General features: G+C 51.5%; 1 protein-coding gene across 4 annotated transcripts in view; it reads right to left on the reverse strand.

Annotated features, from left to right (window-relative positions):
• Positions 1-18,755, reverse strand: part of SEPTIN9 (septin 9) — a 138,293-nt gene that overhangs the window by 57,585 nt on the left and 61,953 nt on the right. The window contains exon 1 of one of the 4 annotated variants that reach the window (XM_030506185.1): positions 13,685-13,916. The exons of the other annotated variants lie outside the window; for them this stretch is intronic. Coding sequence (XP_030362045.1) covers positions 13,685-13,739 — 55 coding nt within the window. The 5' untranslated portion in view covers positions 13,740-13,916. Of the gene's footprint in view, positions 1-13,684; positions 13,917-18,755 lie in introns of those variants that run through there. 4 annotated transcript variants of the gene reach the window in all.

The following is an 18,755-nucleotide window of genomic DNA, read 5'->3' on the forward strand; positions in this document are numbered from 1 at the left end:
CCTCTTCAGACAAGTTATAAACCCAGTAACAAAACTGGAACCAGAGCCAGGAAATTCAACCCCAGAGTAGAAACCATCTCCTCGCTGCCCTCATCCCGTGCATGCTCAGAGGGGAGCAGAGGGCCCCAGTGCAGCACAACAGAGCACAGCACAGGACTCGGGGGCAGCCACTGCTTCAACTCCTAACCCCTCCTTTTCTCACATCTGAAGGATGTTCAGATAAGCACAGGCTTCCCAGTGAGTGCTGCCAGGAAAATCCAAGCTGGGAACAGGAAAACAATCCCAGGAGAGCACCAAATCCCTTTAAATGCAGCAAGAAAACCAAAGATGTCAACCACAGAAGCTCATATCCTTAAAATCAAACCTAGAGATCATCTCTGCCAAAGACTGAAGTGCTTTGAGAACACTGACATGAGACCCCGATACAAGGAAGAGGCCAACTGGGAGGCCTTCGGGACATCCTAAAATCTAAACATCATCATCCCCATTTTACTAGCGGAGAAGTTAGCAGGCAAAGAGAGACGGATGCAGCATCAGATTGGATGTTCTGATTTACACTTGAATAGGCAGTGGTGCTGCCTTCACCGAGCCCCAGCACTGCGCAGGATCTGCCCCAGCTGCAGTAGAGCAGACACACAGGAACCCTGCACAGCGGAGCAGCACTCAGACAAGTGGCCATCATTCAGCTCTGCCCATCACAAGGGTCCCCCTCAGCACACAGAGCTCCCTGGCTGGGCAGGCTACATATGAAAGAATCCCCCAAGCATCCCATGCCAGGAGCATGTCAATGGAAACTGGAGGGACACTGGTGTCAGACCTCAGCTTGGGTGCACAAAGCACCACTGAAGGAAGCCTCCATCCGTGCAGTGATGCTCCCATCCCAGCTAGGCAGTCAAGGGCCAGTAGCTGCCTGACCATGACCTGGTTCATGCCTGGAGATCCACGTGTCTCCCAGACAGCCCTTCCCAAACCCAGCCAGTCCTCTTCGAAGAAGTAGATGCCTTTAAGCCCAGAAGCCAGGTGGAAACAAAAGGCAAAACTTCACAGGAAGGGGGGGAAATGCAGAGAACCACCACTGGATCCCATCCAAACACCACAGGCTACCCATACCCCTCCGTGCCCCACAGTACCCAGGCAGGCACAGGGTTGGGGCAGGATGAGGCACAGCCCCAAGGTCCCAAAGCAGTCCCCATGAGGCGAGGCTGAGCCACACAGTGACAGCCTCAGCGTGATGACAGCCAAGCTGCTAACAACCAGTACAAGCATCAGTGATGAATCCACCCATCCCTCACATCAGAGGGATAATATCAGTAAGATTTAGCCTTTAAACCCCTGGACTTGAGATCACTCCAGGTACCAGGAGAAGGGGGAAAGACTGGAGCACAGCCTTCCCTCATGCCGGCATGTCCATCCACCCCTGGGGTGGAGCTGGAGAAGAGCCACCATACAGGGAGCATCTCCTCTGCTCCATCGGGCTACTCTGACCCCCCGGGCAGGGCCAGGGGGCCCAGGGACCCTCCATCCCTCAGACACATCCTCCTTGGAGAGGAGCCATCTGGCACGGCTGTGTCCAGCTGGTGGAACGGAGGATGTCCATGTGGCTCTGCTCCACCAGCAATTGCAAACGCAGCTGCTGACACCCGCTGCTCCAGGCAGGACAGGCAGTGCTTCCATCCCATCCTGGGCAGCAGGAGCTGGGGACAGCGGTGGCCCCATCCCACGGCAGCAGCTCCCAAAGGAGATGGTAAGGAAATAGAGACCCCTGGAGCTGGGGCTCTCATGTTGGACAAGCCACACAGGAAGGTCTGTCCTGCATCTCCAAAATATCCAGACATTGGTAGAAGGAAGGAGGGAGGCAGTGAAGTAAAATAAAGATGTTTTTCCTCCATTTTATGTGTTCTGTTTTATGAATCACAATGAGCTCTCCCAGCCACGTCACCAACCACTTGCAGAGGAGAGATGCTCCCTGCAGCAATCTCTGCCCTGCAGTCTGTGCTTGGCACATCTTCTGCACTGCAGGTCTGTGCCTAAGTCTCAGTTCTCAGCACCCCCAGAACAATTAATTCAGAAAAAACCCACATTTGACAGCTTTTCCAACGTGTCCATAACTCTCACATCTCCAAAACCGAGCTGGAGCTCAGACTTTCCAGCACAGACTTTTCTATCATCTTCCTTCTCCATCACACCCTTAATGCAGAAAATAACATTTTAGCTATTTTTTCCCTGAAATCCCCAGTTTAAAACAATGCACCAGCCAAGCCCAGCTTGCATTCTGCAGGAAAACAAAGAGAGAGGAAGGGGCAACCTAATGGGGAGCCTTTCCCTGGCCTTGAGCAGCACCAGGCGGGCAAGAGCAGTGGAGGACACAGCCTGGCCAGGCACTGCCATCAACCCAATGGATGGGGTCTCAGTTGTGTCCACATCAGGCTTTTAAAACCTGCTCATCACTCCTTCAGCTCAGCCTCCATTTATTTCCTTCAACAAAGCAGCCCAATAACCTCACAACAAATGCATCTGGAGGAACAGTTTGAAGCAAAATGCTCTTAAGGAACCCAACAGCAAAGGAAACAGTGTCAAGCATCTTTCCCTAATGAACATCACCCTGGAAATTTCTCAGTACCAAGTGGTTTGGGCATTTCTTTTTGACCCAATAATGAGCTCTGGATGAACGTGCAGGGTTCATGGCGTGAATCACCTCCATCATCTCAGCTCCTCTGATGCCACTTGCTACTGCTAAAGAAACGGTGGCAGCGGTGACTGAGTGGTAGGTCACTTGATGGCATTGCTGGAGCTGCTGCACATGGCCCTTTCTTTTGACTTCAGACTTCTCCAAGTGCCCCAAGCCCAGGGTAAACCTGCCCAACACCACCAGCACAGTCTTTCTGGAGCACAGCCATCCCCTGCCTTATCGAAGGGCTGGACTGAATATAACACCCAAAAATGGCTTTTCTCCAGGTCTTTCTGGGCCCTGCTGCAGAAAGGAGAAAAAGGTCAAAGCCCAGACACAAAGGGGTTCAAAAAGCCTAAGGAAGAGCTGAAAAAACACAATTACACCACAGGAGACATCCAGTCATGCCAGCTGCGGTCCCAACAGGTAGTAAGGAGGTACCAGGGGGCTGGGCAAGGAACTATCACCCCATGTTAGGGTTAGAAATGGCTTGGCAGTTCCTGACAGCAAGATCACAAGGATCCCCAGGTTCCAGTGGCATTCCCTCCCCAACAGTGTCAATGATTTGCCAGGAGACAACCTGAGAGCTTCCCTGCCATGGCTCTCTCTGCAGGATGGGATGTCCTGGTTGCACAGGGATTTCACTACCCAGCTTGTCCTGCTGGCACATGTGGCCCCTGCCCTGAGTCCAGCATGGTCTGGAGAAGGTCAAACACCCCAGGCATGAGATAGGAGGGGGCCTGTGACTAACAGGGTTTGCGTTTCCACCTCCAAGACAGAGACCTGCAGCCACAAACACGATCCTCAGGGATGCCACCTTCAATAGTGGTGCCCCTTAGTGCACGGCTGCAGCTCCTCTGCTCAGCATTGCCTCTCTCCTGCTCCTTGCACAAAGAGAGAAGGACCTCAGGAAGCAAAACAACTCTCAAAAACAGAGAAAAAGCTTAAAAATAGCCTGTCCTGCCCAGAGCCAAGAAAGGAAAGTAAACAGCCTCTGCTCCAATGACCCTCCTCCTGGCTTCCTGCAGGGAAGCTGGCGGATCCACTACAACAACAGGAGCCGAAGGCAGGGCAGAGCTGCAGAGCCCGTACCCCGCTCCCACCCCGCAGTGCTGGGTCCTACCCCAGCAGTTGTGGCTAATCCCTTAGGTCCCTGTGGGGCTCCAGGGCCACATGTCCCTGACACCCTGGGCCAAGGTGTCCCAGCCCCGAGCAGGGCCCAGGATGGACTCGCTGCAGGGTTATCCCCATTCTGTAATTTTCCAGGTGATTTTCAGGACCAGCAGGGCTTCCCCATCCCCACCAGCAGCATCTGATCCGCTGGCTGGTGCTGGAGGCAGCAGGCAGGGAAAGAGGCAGAGGTGCCTCTTTCCTCCTCTTCCTGTGGAGGTGTGTGCACCATGGGGTGTGAGCACAAAACGGTGCTACCATCAACACCCGCTTCCTTTTAACTGATTCCAAACCAATTCAGGCAGCTCTGGCTCAATCCACCATTGCTGAAGGCGGCATCTCCCCTCTCACTGAAGGGAAAGCCCCAAAATAAGATTTCCCAAATAAAGATGTAACCTCTTCCCCTGCCAATCTCTGCCCAGAAGCATCATGCCTTGGCTGGGAACTGCTCCCTGCAGTGTCCCTTTGGGGAGCAGACTTTTGCACCTTACTCTTGAAGTAGTGGCATTATGCTCAGCATCACACAACCATGGCCCTGGCAGATGAGAGAGGCACAGGCTTTCTGAGATAGCACTGGCTGCAGGCAGCAATACTGGCTGTCCACAATGGCAGCAGCTCCTGCAAACACACAATCTTCACCTAAATGTGGTCCCTGCCAACCAGGCACTTTGGGAAAGAAATGAATGTTTTCATCCCAGGCTTGAACACTCCCCACGCAGGCACAGGGCTTGAGAAGTAGCAAAATATTCATGTCTCTTTCTATTGTGTGCTGCAGCGCTGGAGATGTCTGCACAGTGTGGCTACTGCATCCTCCCAGCCACCCCACAGCCAGGCACCAGCAGGTAACACGCCACCAGTTAATGCTGCTCTTTAGGGACCTTGCAAATTGGGAAGAGAAGGCAGAGGTCTGGTTCAAATCCCAATAGCTCATAAAACAGCCAAGATTTTTCCAGAGGAGCCACAACCAAGTGTCATGGCCAGGGCCTCCTATCTACATGCTTCTCTCCCAGAAGGCGAGTCCCTCCTTGGGGGTCCCAGCCAAGCCAAGGGTGCCTAGATGCTATAGAGGGTGCTGGCTTCTGCCCAAGGGCTCCACATCTCCTGGTGGGAAGCACCAGGGTTACACAGCATGCCATCCACCACAGCTCATCCCACTCCACAGACCAGTTTCAGGCACCCCATGGAATCCAGGAAGGGTCAAGGAGGGAACATCTGCTCCTTCTTTCTTCCCTTTTTAAATGGAATACCCAAGTAACAGTCGAGGGGATGCTTTATACAAGGAAATCTCTATGCACAGAGCTCAGGAGGAGACCAAAATAAACAGTGAGGGATGCTGCCTCCTCCGGGACCTGCTTCACAACCGGAGCCTGAGGCTCCATCGCGGCCACAGCACCCAACTGCTTCCTATTAAGCATCCCCTGCCCCTCACGTGGTGCCGTGACCCCAGGGTTACATTTGCTTGCTTGCTTAGGCACAGAAAGCTGGTCTTGGGTTTTTCAACACATAAGAGCCTTATGGGAGCGGGGCAGCCAGGGCCCCGTTATTTCACACCATACAATGGTACCGTTTGAGAGCGCTGCCTTTCTCTAAACTGCTACCAGATGGTCACCTCCTGTTCCCGGGGAGGAAAGAGGGGGAGGCTGCAGGTCTCATCTTTCAAGGAAACCCTTGGAAACTCAACACAGCATTAACTGCTCACAGCCCTTAAAGCTTCCCAGACCCCTGTCACCAGGAAACAGGATGCTCACAGCAGTTTTCTGGCCCAGCTCAAGTGCAGAGTGTGTTTGCCCATGTTACCATGGGGCCACCTGGGTTTGGCTTATCCAAACCTACTGTCCATGATGCCACTGAATAGCTGTCGCCATCTGTAACAGAGGTGGATGCATTTTAGTGAACTAAAGGCTCAGTTACAGGGACAAGAAGGATGTTCTTCCTGTATCTATAGGGTGTATATACAAACCTAAAGGTCCTGCAGGGACAGAGGAGGGTATCTCTATCCCATCCTCAACAACCAGGTGTTCCCAACTGCACTGAGCCCCTCAGTAGGATCAAAACCACTGGGCTGAGATGGGAAACTCACTGGCAGTGCAAGCAGCAAGTGATGCTACACATGAAGGACTTTGTGAGTACAATACCAGTTTCAAAAGAGCCTGAGAAATTCAGATGCCCTCTTCTATCTGGAGAAATGGAAGGCAGGAAGCTTTAAAAGCACTTTTCCTGAAGCTACTGGTCATCCAGAGTAAGTGAGAAGTCAGAGTTGCTTGATCCCCTCCCCATGCTTATGCCAGGAGGTTTCACACCTTTCTTTTACCAATAAACCCACCTTGTTGCAATACATACATATAAACACATATATAAATACATAATGACAATCTGCTGTTGTAGCATGACCCCTACCCTATTTTGTGTCAGATTATGAATGGTTTATGCTCAAATAAATCCTTTTACTGACTTTACAAACAGCATTCAAAAGAAGTTGCAATAGATCGATTGCAAGGTCTGACACAAATTATGTGCAACCAGTACCAGGAGCTGAGCCGTGGAGGAAATTTGGGGATAAACACAAGTTCAGGGCTCTGACATTAGCCAAAGCTTTTCAAGCAGCATTTCATTCGCACACAGTAAGCTACACAACAGCCTCAGACCAACGCAGCAAACTCCTCATTTACCAGAAATGAACATGCAAAAGCAAAGTTGGGACTAAGAGTGGAAAAAAAGACAATCCGCACTCAGATTAATCCAAAATCCCAGCTTTCCACTCCCTATAATACAGTTCTAGAAAGGTTTTAGCTTTGATTCTCCATTACACTTTGGTTTATATAACCATTAACCCTCAGCAAAATGCTTGCAGATCAGAGCAGTATATTTTACATCCCTTCTACTCATTTCATACTTGCACAGAAAATTACATAAAATACAGGGTCTCTAGCCCAGCAGATTGCATTACCGGCTCTGCCACAGGCTCTCTGCAGCTTTTGCCTCCTGCCTGTGCTCCAGTTTCCTTTCATATGGGGAGGAGGAAGGAGAAGAATAAATCTTCTCTGCGCCTCCCAGGGGACTGCAGATTTGGTTTGGTTCACTAATATTTCTAAAACACCTTAAAATTACCCAGAAGGCAAAAGTGTGTTACAGATGGTCTTGCAGACCCCAGACTGCCCTATACTGGGTGTAGGAAGCACTCAGACACCATTCCCATGGCTCCCAACACCCAGGCAGGGAACATGGGGAGTGACTCAGGTGGGTGACCAGCCTGGGGAGTGGGTGATTAAATCATTGAGTCTGAGCTTGAGGAGACACTCTGACAGGTGATGTTGCAACATGCTGCTTAAATAGCTACAGAAAAAGGTAAATTAGCAAAATTGGCTAAAGAAGGGACCCAGGAGCCATTCAGGCCCGGTGACTGCTGGTGCCACTGCTGCCAGCTCTGGTGCCTCTGTTGAAGGGGACATCCCAGCACCGCAATGCCAGTGGTGTCCTGAAGGCTGGCGGAGAGCAGAACCCTCCCCCTTTCTCCTCCCTGGTAAGCTAAACATGCTTTAAAAAATAATGATAAAACAATCCATTCTTTTCACATTTCCCCATGTTTGCACTTTCAACAACCAGATGAAAGAAAGACTAACTCCCAACCCCACTCTTCAGCATCCTCCTTCCCTCCCAGACCAGTCCAGCACACCAGTGCCAGCGTGATGCTGTGTGCTGATGCCCTCACCATTAACCCCTGCCACAACTCCCAGGGCTGGGACAAGCTGGATAGCACCAAACTCACCAGGAGCAAGGGGCTGTACAATGTTGTGATGTTTACTCAAACCATTACCTCTATTGCTGGGAGGATAGTGGCACAAAGCAATGTGGTCATGGTGTCCCCTGCCCTGCAATTCACGGGAAGCCATCTGACATTGGTGGTGCCTACACCCAGACAACATGTTGGCACCCTATCCCAACTGGTCCTAACTTGGGTGCCAGCAACAGGGCATCTGCTGCAGCGCTGGGAAGGTGCAGGGGGACAGACTGCCCTGACACCCATGGTGTGGCACCTTTTGGCATGCAAACCAGCCAAGAGCCAGCTTGGACAGACCCTGCACCTGAGTCACCACGCTGAAAGTGTCCCCAGGAGACCCAAGTGCTGAGCTCTGTCCAGCAAGCTCACAAAAGCAATCACCATAAAAGCCTGAGTCAGAGCCAACAGGAGATAAGAGCTCTCATTAATCTCGGGACAACTTTTCTGCCTAAGTTGAAGGTGACAATAAACTCCTTCATTGCCCAAGGGTTACTCCTCACCAGCACCATTTGTGCAGAAGGGAAGGGAGGGAAGAGGTTCTTTCTAGCACCAGCACAGCAGATGGGTGCAAACTGCTGATGCCTCCACGAGTAAAGCAGAGGGGTGCCAGGACCAAATGATCCCTGCAGGTATGAAATGAAAAGTGGCCAGGACACAACCGTAGCCCCGTGTTGAAGGGCATGACAGCCCACCCCTGTCTCACAAACAGTTCCCCTGATGGATCCTGAACCCCACCAAACAGGCACAACCCCATTGGGAACTGGACTCAGACCCATCGACTCATTTTACAGGCTTCAAATAAGCTTAACCAGGATTTAGGGTCACTTGGCTTGTTGCATCCATGTCCTGCCTCTAAAGACTAAGAAAGTGTCAGAGCACACTGCAGCAGGAGAAAGGAGGGAGGAAGGCTGGGAGAGGGAAAGAGCCTGCGTAATGGTCCTGCAGAAAGACATTGCCTTAAAGATCAAATATCAGAGTCAGAAACATGAATATCTGGAGTGATTATGGGCTCTGCAGTCTCCATTATTGTCTTTGGATTTATGACAAGTCCCAGTCCAGGCTTTTGCGGCTGCTGTCTGGGTCCCGACTCCTGGGAAAACGGGCTGAGCAGCTCCCTGCAAGGAAGGGCTGCAGAACAGAAGCTAACCCAGCACCCAGACAGGGAGGCCACAGGTCACCCGGAGGTGCCAGGACTCTCAGCAGCAGGTTTGCTGGCATGTATCGGCCAAGTGATGTAGACACGGTCACTTGAATCCATTAGGCATGACCCAACATGTTCTAGAGGTGCTTCCTACTCGCTTTACTGCCACAAACCACCAAGCAGCAAAGAGTAAAGCAGGAAAATTACTATATTTTAGGTGAGCTTCTTACTAAGAGAAAGACGCTACCAAGATCTCAGAGACTGGTGAGTACTTGGAAGAGGCAGCATGGAGTACACGCTCCAAACCTTGACCTACCACCAGGCACCAGCAGTACACTTGCACAGGCCACAGTATAAAGCCCCATCCTCTCTCTGTCCCTTCCCACCCAACCACTTTTGAAAGGTTTCTTTATGACCAGCACAGCACTGTGCTCACTTTGCCCAAGACTGATCTCCAGGGGACAGCAAGAGCTCACCTGTACCAGCCAACACTGGAAACCCTCCATGCTGACACAGAGCCAAGGACATTCTGCTCCATGCTGCAGTGAGTGGTTGCCCATCCCCAAGGACATGCAGCCCAGCCCTCCTTGCATAAGATGACTATAAACAATGACCTTTGGATGAGCCTACATCCTAACCGGGGCCAGAGGCTATTCCCAGAGCCCAGCTCACATGGATGGAGAGATCCACGTCCTGTTCTTCCCTTTCCCACCCCCTCACAACCTTGTTATTCCCAAGGAACTAAATATACATAGGGAAAAAAAACCCAAACCAAACAACAATCCACATCGGCAGGTCCCTGCTAGTGTAACCAGGCAGATATGACTTTTCCACTCTGCTGAAGGCCAGTTCTATGGGGGAAGATACAACTCCTACAGGAAAAGACACAAGTCCTGCCTTCCCACAGGCACCTTCCCCTGGCTCCTGCCTCTCCCTCCACACACTGATTTGGCAGAAAACCCCCATCCTTTTGTCTCAGATTCAGGAACTTAGACAGGAAGAGCGGACACAGACAGAAAACTCTCTGAAGCACCTACAAAGCTCGTCACTCAGGATACCAGAGGTGACTTGCTGTCTCAGAGCAGCATTCTACATCGTTCAGCTGGGAAAGTGGCAGTAGCCCATGCTGGGCTGGTGATGAAGAATACCAGAAGAGACCAGTTGCAGTATAACCAACAATTGATATTCAGGAGCTTTGCTTCACTCTGAGGGTTGAGATGATCTGAGATATCACCTGAAAGATCTTTTTGCATTTCCTTTTCCAGGCGCTGAACCTCTGCACAAGTGGGACTCAGATTCCCAGCCCCCTCCCATGGATGTAAAGCCCTGGCGAGCACCCATCCTGCAGACCCTGCGGCAGGGCTCCCAGGAGAGACCCTGAATCCTTATTCAGTGAGATGCTTACACAAACATGGAGCACGTCTCCTCTCTGGGGTTTTTCACCACATTGAATTCAAGCCGCATCACCCACATAACATCGCAACCATCCCTCTGGCACATTCCTGCTAATATTAGCAGGCGGCAGCAGCTGCTCCCCATGGCAGCAGGCACAGCAGCCCCGAGCCACACAGGGGATGCACTGCAGCCACGTGTCCCACAGACATCCCTGGCATTTGTTCAAGCAGATTTTTAAGGACAAGCCCATGAGACTCATGCACAGAGAAAAGGCTATTTCTAATACAGCCCCCTCCTGAAAACAACCTGGCTGATGTTTCTTTGTCTTCAATGACCCTTAAAACCAGGACAGAACTTAGGAAGAGTCAGGACCTCATTGAGAAAAAGTCTGTGGCTGAAATACTAGAAATAGCCTGCATCAGGCAGTGCAAGAAGTAATGTCTGTAGGGAAAGCATCCAAGAGTGGGGAAGAAGAAAAGTAAAACTAAGCAAAGGCTGTCTCATAGTTTCTGCCTGTCCCCCTCCCCACCAAGGCTCTGGCCATCACACTGAACCCCTTGGCACAGTCCACACACCCACAGCCCCACTCAGCATTTAGAAGCACTCGCAGCTTGCACCCGCCGTGACATTTTGTATTTTCAACATTACGAGGAAATGAATCTAGTGTTGACTGACAGCATTGGCAAAGGTAAGGAGTGCTCAGCATCACCGCTGCCAACTCACCAGCAGCGACTGCCAGCAAAAATGCACCTCGGTTACCCCTGGGAGTCAGCTCAGCAGCAGCCACATCGCACCGGGATCAGGGGCTGGAGCATATCTCTTCTGTCTTACTACCAGACAGTAGACCATGAGTGTGCTGTGTTTTAAATCCTTGGCAGGAAGACGAGTACCATGTTTTGGAGGTATCTTTAGGCATCATCACAGCCAACCAAAGCTGTGAACAGGAACATCCAACCCTTCTCTGCAGTCACCGCCACTCCAGCATCACACAACATGAACAGGGTCAGGACAGTTTGGTGTTTACACAAAGTTAACACACTGCACAAGCATCCCATTTACTGCTACAGGTTCCCTTCCCTGCGGCTCAGGGATCCATGTCTGAGACTCTGGAGAGCTGAGCGACCCACAGTCCCTTCCAAGGCAGAGGTGAGCTTGGGAAACGCTGCCGCAACCATGGCTGAGCCAGCCATGCTTCCGAACCCTGCCAAAATCAATAGCCATGGGGCAGAACTATTATGCTCTGTAAATCCTGGCAGACCACAGACCCAACAATACTCTCTCCCATTAGAGATGAGAAAGCTTTTGCCAGTCAAACAGCAGGATTAGTGCCCTCCCTGCAGGACCTGCTCTATGGTGCGAGGTAGACACACGTTCTGTTGCCTGGAGTGACCACATCCATCACCAGGCACAAGGAAGAATGCACTTTGCTGTGCTGTGTTTCACTCTCACATGTTGCGTTGATTTGGAAACTAAACTGGAATTGTGTATCTTGTACTCCTTTCCCCCTCCCAAAGAGCATCCTCCTTGGGCTCATGGGGGCCGGCAGCTCCCACACCAGCAGCCCACATCTGAGCCTGCAACTCCCTGCAAGGACAAGAAAACTGCGGGTCCCATGCCAGGCGTGAATGCTGTGAGGAAAGCAGGCAGGAACAACCAGGGTGTTTCGGGAGAGCAGGCAGCGTGTGAGCGGCAAGAACAAAGAGGGCTCTGCCTGCTGGGTGATCTGGTGTTTCTGCTCCATGGTATTTTTGGCTCATCTTTCCTGCTTGGCCACGGGCTGCCTGGGGCTGAGACACCCACCCAGCAGACACGAACACTGCATCTCCTGCCTTACAGGCTAGAAATTAATTGCCTTGATCTTGGGAAGCTGCTCTGCAACCCAGCAAACTAATTAAATTGTGAAACAGTAGCCCGGATCCCTGCCCAAGGGCAAGGCCAGACCTTTTGGCTGCAGATGCAGAGAGCTTTCCCCATCCTCTCCCTCCGCACAGGCAGGAACTACAAAGTGCTCCATGGACTGACAAAAATGGCACTGCAGAGCAGCTCGGTGCCAACGAGGAGCACACACAGCCCCAACAAGCAGCCCCGGGGCTCACAGCAAAGCCTTTATCATATCCAAGTAGGGAATTACTCATTCTTCTGAGATTTAAATGCAATTGGAGCAGGGAGAGGAAAGGCTGTAATTACATCAGCACTGGGGAGCCCTGTGGTGGGGAAGCTCTCAAGTGCCCACAGGACAGTTACAAAGGCGCCGTTGAACCCCTAGTGCCAAACTGATGGTGTATTCGGGTCGCTGTGTCCCTTGGGACACTTGTTAGTCCCAATCTTCCTAAGGGACGTGACTTTCTTCACCCTCCTGCTAAGCCCTCCACTCCCAACTTTAGCTGAAGAAAGCCCAAGGGCTGGAATAAAGAGGACAGGAAAGTGGCTAAACCTTCCAACAAGGGCTGCAGGGGCCCCAGCTCTGCCACCCGTTTCCTGCCTGACCTGGAAGAGGAACCCTTGTGCTCTCGGCTTCCTCAGCTACCCAGAGGAAAAACACCACGGTGCTCCTTCCCAAAGGAAAGGCTGGCTTCGCCAGGAGGCGGTGAAGCTATCCCAGCCCGTAGCCATCCACCATCCCCACGCAGCCCCTGGATAAGCTCCCATCACGGCCCCCAGAGCTCCACTACTTCTTGGTTGGGTTTTTTTTTTTCTAGAAACCGCTGCACGAAGCTCGCTTTGGGTCGCTGCCAGGATGTGAGTGCGCAGGGATGGAGCCGCTCTTCCAGAACTCTGCTCAGGAAGATGAGCTCCCCCGAGCCGATCTCTCAACGCCTGCTTCAGACACAGCCTCCCCCCCCGCTTCTGCCTGTCTCTCACTCCCATACCCATCTGGCAGCAGCACGCTTCTCCATGAGCTTATTTTCTTGCCTGAAAAAGCCAGCAAACAGGGCAAGAGCCCCAGGCACCCAGGGAGAAGGCGTCCCCGTCCACGCTCCAAGAAGGGGCAACGCTGTCGGGCAACTGGAGCTCTGCCACGGGACAACTGCGAAGCTTTCGAGGGCGGGCAGCTCCCGCTATGGACATATTGGAAACTTGGGTTCGTTATCTGCCTCCCAGCTACTCCGGGGCTGTGTTTGCATCCAAAATCTGGGAGTCAACAGAAGGCCAGTGCCTGAGGTTCCACAGACTTTTAGTCTTGTCAGGCTTGTGCTTACAGCTAAAAATCTGCATAAACCAACTTGGGAAAGGCAGGAAAGGAAAAAACATCCCGTAAGATCCTGCCTTAGCAGATAACACCCGGGTACAGCCACTCGGAACAAAAGGCACTGTAGCCCGGTGACGGCACCGACAACAGCGGCCCCGGGCCCCCTCTCTCCTTCCAGCCGGACCCCCCCGGGCACCGGGACCGGCAGCAGCGGCGGGGGGGAAAAGCAGCTGGTCCCGGCGGACTGAGCGCAGCCCGGCGCGGTGCCCGGCGGCAACTTCTCCCGCTTTATCCCCAAATCAAACTTAACCTCCCCGCGCATCCATCCCCGGGGCCACCCACCTTCGAAGTCGGAGATGATGCCCTCGAGGTGCGCGTTGACGGCCGGGTCGGCCATGGCGGGGAGCGGGGCGCTGCCCCCCGGCTCGGCGGGTGCGCGCAGCCGCCGCCGCCGCCGCCTGCGGCCGAATGAATGGCGGAGGGCGAGCGGCTGCGGCCGCCCCCCGCGCCGGCGGGCACGCTGCCATGCCGCCCGGCCCGGCCCAGCCCAGCCCAGCCCGGCCCGGCCCGGCCCGGCCCCTCGCCGCGCACTGGCTGCTCCCCACGCCCGTCACAACTCCCCCCTTTCTGCGGCGCCGGCCCCTCTGCGGATCCCGGTGCCTGGTGGGGTGCAGAATTAAAGAGGAACAAGCCTTGGGTCAGCCCCCGAGGATGCCCCACGAAAGGGATGGTACCCGCCTAACCGGGGGGGGGGGCTGCACGCCTGATGTTCTCGAGCACCCATAACCCGTTCGCTTTTCAAGCTGCCCTTGTTTGGAAAGGAGCAACTCGGCCCCCCTCCTCTGTTGTCATGATTTCTCAAAATCAAACCAGAGCATTAGCTAGCAGCGCTAAACCATCGCGCCACCAAATCCAAGCCACTTCTGCAGCCAGCTCTGGAAGCCACCACCGAAGCAGCAGAAGAGGCTACAAAACCCACCCCGAAGCTGAGCGCGCAGCTGGGCACATCTGTGTGAGCCCCATGGTGCCACAGCTCGCTCCACTCCAGCCTGAGCTCCAGGCATCAACACCAGCCCCTTCCATGACACGGCCACCTTCCCTCCGCCGCTCACACCCTCTCGGTTTGTGCATCTCTCTGCTCGGGATCTGATGTTTCTCCCTTCCCATGTTGATTCAGCTCCCGCCCTCTTGACCCTCTTTTTATCCTCCCCACCCTGTGTTTTAGTGGCATCATTTAAAAGCGATGATATCTCTGAAATGTGTCCAGGCACATCAACAGGAAAAGAAGAATTAATGGGCTGGGGTTTTAGTCCACTTTGGGTGAACCATAAAGAAAAATTATGCAAAACAGTAGTAGTTACTGCAGAAAGTGCATGCCTCATCACTTATGTCACACACTTAATTTTACACTTCCAAGGTCTGCAAACACCACAGACTCCCCAAGAGTGATGTGAACCAGAACACAAAACCAATTTCCCAGACTCGAGAAGGTCCCGGTTTTCAATCCTGTTAATAACTTGAGGTTTTAATCCAAGGAAAGGCATTACTTTAAAACATGAGAACAGCTTAAATAGTCTTGAGAATGCACTTTTAAACTAGAAGTGTGGTATTTTAAGGCAGGTACAGTGGTTTTCCTCCCCCTTTCACAGGCAGCAGAGTTCAGCTTTCATTTCTTGCACTTCTAAAGGCATCAGAAACCAACATACCACAGCAGTGCAGAGAGGCACCAGTGTTGCATCTCTGGGCAATGGCAGAAGTGATGTATTGCCTCCAAAGTGATGTATTGTATTGGTGTGCAATACACCATCCGTGTCTCCCCGTGTCCCCTTGCCAGGCCTTGCTGCCTGAACACCATTACCTGTTCCCCATGCCTTAGGGAAGAACAGGAGCCACTGTGGACCTGTGGCTATCGTGCCAGGGTGTCACATCCACATCCGCACATGCTCTGCAGGGAGCGGTGGTGACAGACACAGCATCATGTGCTGACCTGCACCAGCAGAATTAATTTTCCAAAGAAAGTGGCTTTCTTTTTCTCTTCTCCATTGCTCACAGGCAGGTTGCATCCGGGATCCGTTTCAAAGAGGTACAAATGGCTGGCAAGTATTAACCTCAGATACACAGCAAGAAAGCAAGCTACCTTGTTAAAACTGACCCTGACTCCCTTGCTGGAGGAGCAGAACCAGGAGTAGCTTTAGGAAGGCTGTTAAGCATCCTTATCTCCCCTGTACACTGTCATTGCAAGCCTGTAGAATGAGTTTAAAGGGGAGAAAATGAACTAAAAGGAAGACAAACTAAAAATCAATACTGTAGAAAAACTTTTAAAAGCAGAATAGGGTCAATCTGAGGAAGAGCCAAGCGTATTTTTTGATGTTCAGAGTCTCCCCCCCTTGCAAACCCCATGAGATTCATGCCAGACCTGCTGCTCGGAGCCTGATGGCACTCCTTGAACTAGGTCACACAGGGGTGGATCAGTGTGGCACTGTGATGGGGAGTCTGAGGTCAACAGGAGGCAATAAGAAGTAAACCACTAGAAAAGCCCCTATTGTTTGATGGACAGTGAGCAGAATGTGTTATGATCGTGTCCTCTGGTCTCATGAAACTGCTGAAGAAACTCAAAGCTCTTCAGCAGAAGAGTTTGAGGCAGTTTTCTTTAGTCCCAATTTGCTGGGTCACTCTGCATTTCCTAAGCAAAAGAGACCAAAAAAATTATTCACTTGTCCAGTCTACACATACCAGCTAAATCTATTTCATCTGGTATCCTACCTGCATCCTAAACCTGAAAGCTTGTGTTCAGCTAAACAGTTCTCCTAGCAAGGCAGGCAACGCTGGGAAGCTGAACACCCATCCCAGAGGGATGGAGAATCACCACCTCCACTGGGATTTGTTTCTGGGGCTCCCCACCAGAGTAGCACAAGTGTGTGTCTTGCTGCTCATCCAAATGCAGTTTCTGCAGAGGCCCTGCTCTGCTGTTGTCTCATAGATCAAGGAGATTAAGGACCCTGAACCTTCTCCTGATGAAAGATCTCCCACAGTGATCATGTCACCTACATTCCCTTTGATAAACTAATCAGGTTCTGCTCCTTCTGTCCCTCATGTCAGGTGTTTTCTTTGGTCCCTTATTCACTTATCTGGCTTTCCTGCTCCTCTCTCCCAATATTTCACAAGTGTTTGTCATTGGATGTTCGATTTTATTGTAGTAAAGAGAGAGAACTCGCTTTTCAAAAGAAAGACAGCAGATCACATCTCTTCTGGTGCTTGCTGCTCCCCTTGCTAGCAAAACCCAAGAGTCTCACTAACTGGTTTTATTGTAATCAGGGTACTCACCTAGAGCTCCTGGTCAGCTGAGACCTTCGGGATACTTTACACAGCAGCTGCTGTCTGAGCCCCAGTCCCTGTTCTGCAAACCACTGGCAGGAGAGATTTAAATAAACTACTTTCCTTGCTGTATTACATGATAATGTAATGGAAATATTTCTTGTTTCCTTACTAACCCAGGCCACCAAGGGCACTGGCTGCTCAGCCTTTTTCCTTCACCATCACTGTTCCTCAGATGAGCAATAAGCTTCCTGCGAAGTTGTTTTGTTGGCCTAGAAGTGATTTCCTGCCCCTGAAAAGGCAGTCTGTAAAATCTGCTGATGATTTAGTCATGGACACCAAGATAAACTAACTTAATGCCATGGCAGCTGGCAGATGCAAGAAACCTTGACTCTTGTCCCCTGGGGACCTCATCCCTGGGCTCTCCTGCCCTCCAGGCAGTGATGTACCTTGACGGCTTCTCCATATCACAGCACAACCTCCTCCAGAGGTCACTGCCTCTGCCCTGACACAGACACGGGGGGACCACGATGCAGAGCAGACCTAGGAAGTCACCTCAAGGAGGAAAATAACATAAGAGAAGAAAAAAGCCCAAGGAGATGGTAGGTATCAGCGTTAGAAGATCCCTTATCAAGACAGGCTAAGGAAGAAAAGGGACTTTCCTTTCCACATGCATTTTAAACAAGACTATACAGTTTCCTTGCAAGCTACTAAGAATGCAGTTTTTCAGGCAGATTTTTTTCCTCCCACAAGTCAGGGTTTTCTGAACCCATGCAGTAGTTATCGCTCTCATGATCTGCCACAGTCATGAGCGTCAGCTTTGTGAGACAGGGTGGCATGAGTCACTGTGGCTACTTGAATCTTAAATGTGTCATACACAAAAGCAAGTAATTCATCCACAGCATCTTCCCTTTCCTCTTCCTATTTTAAGAAGAAAACAAAACTCTTGATTGATTCTGGCCTCTTCCATAAAATGCTTTGAGGCTTACTGACTAAAAGTAGTAGGTAGGAACAGCTAAACATTATTAACAACCACCCAATGTTTCTGTTGAGAGTTCAAATATCTTTTCTTGCTGTTGATCACAGACGAAACATCCTTTCTGGGTAGGTGCAGTGTGGAGGCTCTTGCACCATGCGACGCCAACCCCCAACATCCGCAGTGGTCCAACATCGCCACACCATCACCACAAGCCAAAGCACGAGCACCACTGCCAGCACCATACACACAGCTGTGGCCAGACAGGCAGCACCGATGCAGGCTAACAGGGAGAAACAGATGTATCATAACCCACACCAGGCAGATTTTGAAGGCAAAGGAATGGTGGGTGACAGCTCTTCTTTCTAAGCCCCCAAAAATAAGGCATTGGAATTACCTTCCCTACTGTTCCTCTGCTCCCTGCACCTTATGACTTCTTGTGATTCTGCCCTCCAAAAAAGTTCTGCTTTCAAATCCAAGTTCAATGATCTTCACATTACAGCTGGGGAAACTGAGGCGTGTAACAGACATGGCAAGTAGACAGAGCTGGTTGTGGTGGTAAGCAGTGCTGAATCCAGCCCCCAGCTCCTTGGGAAGTGCCAGCGTTACTGGCTGGGGGGACTCTGGAAGCAAAAGCAGAGACACAGTTCCCATCACCTCCACCTGCGCTCTCATGTAGATGAATCCAGACCTGCTGATTACACAGGAATTGTCACAAAAAAAGGCTCTTTCCCAAGACTTTAGGCTCTTCCTGATTCCAAAGGAAACGCAGTGAGGACGGCCGCACTTCAGCGCTAGTCACACTTCCTTTCCTTTGCAAGGAAACTAAGAGCATGGGAAAAGCTTAAAAAATTCAAAATAGCTTTGCTGCTTTGAGATTTCTGGATAATCAACTGAATTTCTTGGTAAAGGAAACATGGCCAGATCTCATCCCTTAGTGCCACTGAGCTACGCAGCCCCTGCTCCAAACACAGAGCCAGGATACTGCACAGAAAGGGTCAGATAACTTTGAAACCTGGATAACAGAAATAGGATGAAATCTGGAAGAATGATGGGAGGTCAGTTCCTAAAGGGCTTTTAATAAAGTCTTTGCTCATGAAGAACGCATCAGTGTGAAGGACC

The sequence above is a fragment of the Strigops habroptila genome, chromosome 14 (genome assembly GCF_004027225.2).
Source record: "Strigops habroptila isolate Jane chromosome 14, bStrHab1.2.pri, whole genome shotgun sequence".
In the NCBI taxonomy this organism is placed as follows: domain Eukaryota; kingdom Metazoa; phylum Chordata; class Aves; order Psittaciformes; family Psittacidae; genus Strigops; species Strigops habroptila.